The following is a 3,936-nucleotide window of genomic DNA, read 5'->3' as shown; positions in this document are numbered from 1 at the left end:
TAACCATATCAAATGAATCTCTAATTTCTTTTAATAATTTAAAATGATTATAAGGTAATATATGGTTAAAATATTTTTTAATTATTGACAACACATATATATTTTGCAGACGTAATTGTTCGAACTTAAAACCTTTACAAAATTAATATTCTTTTTTACTATTAAGATGGTTTGATGGTTTGATATTTATTCTTTTTTCTGAAAGATTTTGATCAAAAATATTTTATTTTAAAGTGTTAATAATTTGTTAACTGATGAGTTACATCTAATAAAAGATATTTTTGTCCTAAAATTAAATGTTAGAGATTAAAACACTTTTTTTAAAATAAGGGATCAAAATTCATTTTTTTTTAAAAAAAGTCAAAATTACTATTTAATCGAACATTTATTTCTTTTAACCTTATGCCTTTGTTAAAATCACAATTCGACTTGAAAAAGTCCAATCAATTAGCTTCCAATTTTTTTATTCAATCCGTGGAAGCGTACGTAAAATTTAAAAATCATAAATTAAGATACTTTAGATCTAATAATTTATTAGTGTAAAGTCTTAAATATATCATTCTGGAATATTTTAAAATTTAAAATTTTATAGTTTTCTATAAATTTTTAAGTATTATATTTTCTATAATTTATATAAAATATTCAAAATTTTAAAAATTTTAAAAATATTAAGAGACTCAAGTGGTATTTAAAAAACTATAATTTAATTGCGTAATATTTTTAAATCACAAGTTTTGTTTAAGCTTTTTTTATAGTCGATAGTGATTAAAAGTTAGTATCTATTTAGAATATTCTATCATCGACAACATACATATTCTATAAACGTAATTATTTAAATCTGAGATCTCTGAAAAAATAACACTCTTTTCTATCAACAATACTACTTAATAAGTTTCATAATTTTATTCAAGTTTAAATTTGAATATTCATTACAAAAATTTCCATAATTTTAAAGCATATATCTTCAACTTATATATTTCTAAGGTAAATTACGTATTCATTCATTTAATTATTCACGTGATTTCGTTTTAATCGTTTAATTATTTTTAATCATGCTTACTATTATATTTTAGTTTTATTTTAGTCATCGTCGTAAAAAAATTAACAAAACTATTGACGTGATATTTTTTTATTGATAACGTGATATTATCTTGTGATGACATGCCAACACAACCATTTATTTATAACAACATGTGACCATCACTATTAATTAGTTTATAACAATATGTAACCAAAATGTAACAGTATTAAGGGTGTTCATAATTCAATTAAAACCGAATTAACCGATCAAATCAAAATTTCAATTGATTAATTTTAAGTTTGATCGTTTAACGATTAACGATTTCTTTTCAAACTTTGGTTTCAATTAATTTGGTTCGAAATAAATTAATTAACCAAATTAAATGAAATTATTAAATATTTAACATATTATATATATTATTTAACTTTAGTGGTGTTAAACTTCGATTTTAACCAAATTAACTGACCAAATTAACCGAATAAACCAAAAATATTTAATATATATTATTTATATATTATTTATAAATTTATGTTAATTCAATTAATTCGATTAACCAATCAATTAATTGAACTTAGTTCGATTTGGTTAAATTTTTTGAAAAAAAATTCAGTTCAATTAACAATTAACGGTTAAAGGGGGAAAATTCAGTTAATAAAATTTGGGTAGTTTGGTTCGGTCCGTTAACCGAATTAATCGTTTGAATACTGCTAAACGTTGTGTATGCTCTTGAAAAAAAATAATAGTTGAGTGACCAAAATAGAACCATATAAATAGTTGGATGACTAGAGACTTAGTTTACCAATCTTTCTATCCCAACCAAAAAAAAGAACACACAAAGAAGCAGGTCTTGCGTCTGCAAATACTATGGAAATACAATAAATCAAACGAGTTGTAGCGTTGAACAACATTAATCAAACCATTCCACTCATACTATGAACGATAACAAGCACTTAATAGAATAAAAATCAAACATTTATAAGGAAGATTACTTGGAATTAAGTTGTTTAAATGGAAAAATCTCAAGGTTGATGATGCTGGGTGTAAATGTAATCCAAGTGAGCCTCTGCAATTATTCTTCTCTTCAAGCATCCATCGTCTCCTTCATCACAAGCTTCCATCCCCATTAGCTGCTGCAAAGAATTAGAAAACATATAAAAGAAAAATCAATTGCACATCAAGTTGATGAAAAAAAAGATGCAGTTTGAGCTTACATTCATTAGTTCAGTGCCCTCCATATCTGTAATTTGACTAAGCTCTACCTCTTCTTCTCCTGCAGAAGATGCTAAAACTTTGAGTCATGATTAGTAAAGAAGGAAGGGGAATAGAAGAACTAAGAAGAAACCGTTACGTTGTTTGTTTCCCGAGAAACGAGCCGATATATGGGAAGAGGAAATGAGGACGGTAAAAGAGAACAGAAGAAAAACAGTAAAAAGAAATCTTCTCTTCATGTTTTAATTTCAGCCTTAGAAACACTATGCTCAGCTAGAGAGCGTTTAATGGCGATGGTGGAGACTTTGGATAAATATATATTATAGGGCTAAAAGCTTAAAGATGATGCTCTTAGAATACTACAATTAGGTGTAAGCATTTAATTGAGTTAAGTTAAATAATTAAGTTTACGAATTTTATTTTAGAATTTAAATTTTATTTGAAAATATTTTTGAATCTAGTTGAGTTGATCAGTTATTTAAATTTTTATTTAAATTTAATTATAAATATCTATAATGTTATTATACTATTTGATTTTAATTAAAATGATTTTTGATAATCACACGCAATATACATATATATTTTTTTTGTATGCTATATACATATACCATATAAAATTAAAGGTCTTGATTCAAACTTAAAAATAAATCTACTAATTATTAAAAATTTTAAGATATTAAAATTCTATTTTATAACTTGAATTGAACTTCAATAATTTTTTGAAACGAGTAAAATTCATTTGAATTGAGTTTTTAATTATTGAATTAAATTAGAAAAAATTAGCTTTCTCGAGTTGAATTTTATTTATCCAAGATAAATATATATTACAGTAAAAAATACAAATGATCTATCGACTATGATGTTATTTTATTAAGTCCTTCAACTATTAAAAGTTATAAAATTGTCCTCTAAATAAAGAGTGTTGCTTTGTTGAGTCTTCGACTATTAAAAGTTACAAAATTATTCATATTATTCATTATGTTAACATCATGGTAATATCTAATTCAAATGACCATTAATTTTTTAACGAAAAAAAATAAATTTATAACATAATGAATAATTAAATGACTACTTTATAATTTTTAATAATTAACACTCTATAATAAAAAAAATATCTTATGATTTTAATACTTGATAAAATAATACTTACAGTGAGACATTATTTATGTACTCTATCCTATATATTATAGGGATAAAGGCTTGGGATGCTATTAAAGACTACAATCATGACTCCATGCTTGGGGTATTATGATGAGAGTGAAGGAACGAGGGAGACTTTTGAAGAGTGTATAGTTAGTGTCTGCCATGATGATAATGGTCCAAGTAAAATCCAAGAACTCTGCAAATATCGATGGTAATATTAATGCATAACAGAGCTCCCAAAGTCAACCTTTTGTAGATGCTGACAGTTGTTGCCCATCATCACCTTGTTTAAACAAATGACTACTTCTTTCGACAAGTGGAAAATATGATTATAATTATTCTTTTTATAATGACAAAAACATACATAATGCAAATTCATTAAGTAGTTTTCAGAAGTAAAATGAGGTAGTATTATTATTATTATTTTTAGAGATTTTAGATTTGGATAGTTATATTTATAATTATTTAAATTATTTAGTTATATACATATGGTTCAATAATTATTTTTATTTTTTTTGTTCTCAATATTCTATTATGAGACAAACATTCTTTCATTGATAAAA

General features: G+C 24.2%; 1 protein-coding gene across 2 annotated transcripts; it reads right to left on the bottom strand.

Moving 5' to 3' along the window:
• Positions 1-1,922: 1,922 nt before the first annotated feature.
• On the bottom strand, positions 1,923-2,517 carry LOC120129160 (putative phytosulfokines 6). 2 transcript variants are annotated; one of them, XM_039146738.1, is made up of 3 exons: positions 2,370-2,517; positions 2,233-2,291; positions 1,923-2,151 (listed from the first exon to the last, which is right to left on the bottom strand). In XM_039146738.1, exons 1-3 carry the CDS (start codon positions 2,467-2,469, stop codon positions 2,041-2,043), a joined length of 270 nt encoding a protein of 89 aa, XP_039002669.1. In that variant the 5' UTR covers positions 2,470-2,517; the 3' UTR covers positions 1,923-2,040. The 2 variants fall into 2 exon arrangements, with proteins under 2 accessions (XP_039002669.1, XP_039002675.1); XM_039146744.1 differs by having other exon boundaries at positions 1,923-2,148.
• Between the last annotated feature and the right edge of the window lie 1,419 nt (positions 2,518-3,936).

This window comes from Hibiscus syriacus, unplaced genomic scaffold (assembly GCF_006381635.1).
Source record: "Hibiscus syriacus cultivar Baekdansim isolate YM2019G1 unplaced genomic scaffold, ASM638163v2 tig00001644_pilon, whole genome shotgun sequence".
In the NCBI taxonomy this organism is placed as follows: domain Eukaryota; kingdom Viridiplantae; phylum Streptophyta; class Magnoliopsida; order Malvales; family Malvaceae; genus Hibiscus; species Hibiscus syriacus.
The sequence above is the reverse complement of the archived record's forward strand: the minus strand, read 5'-3'. Positions and strand labels throughout refer to the sequence as shown.

Coding starts and splice junctions, on each gene's coding strand:
- LOC120129160 (XM_039146738.1), bottom strand. CDS start 2,469: ATGAAGAGAAGATTTCTTTTTACTGTTTTTCTTCTGTTCTCTTTTACC. Junction 2,292..2,369: donor TTTCTCGGGAAACAAACAAC/GTAACGGTTTCT, acceptor CATCTTCTGCAG/GAGAAGAAGAGGTAGAGCTT. Junction 2,152..2,232: donor AGGGCACTGAACTAATGAAT/GTAAGCTCAAAC, acceptor AATTCTTTGCAG/CAGCTAATGGGGATGGAAGC.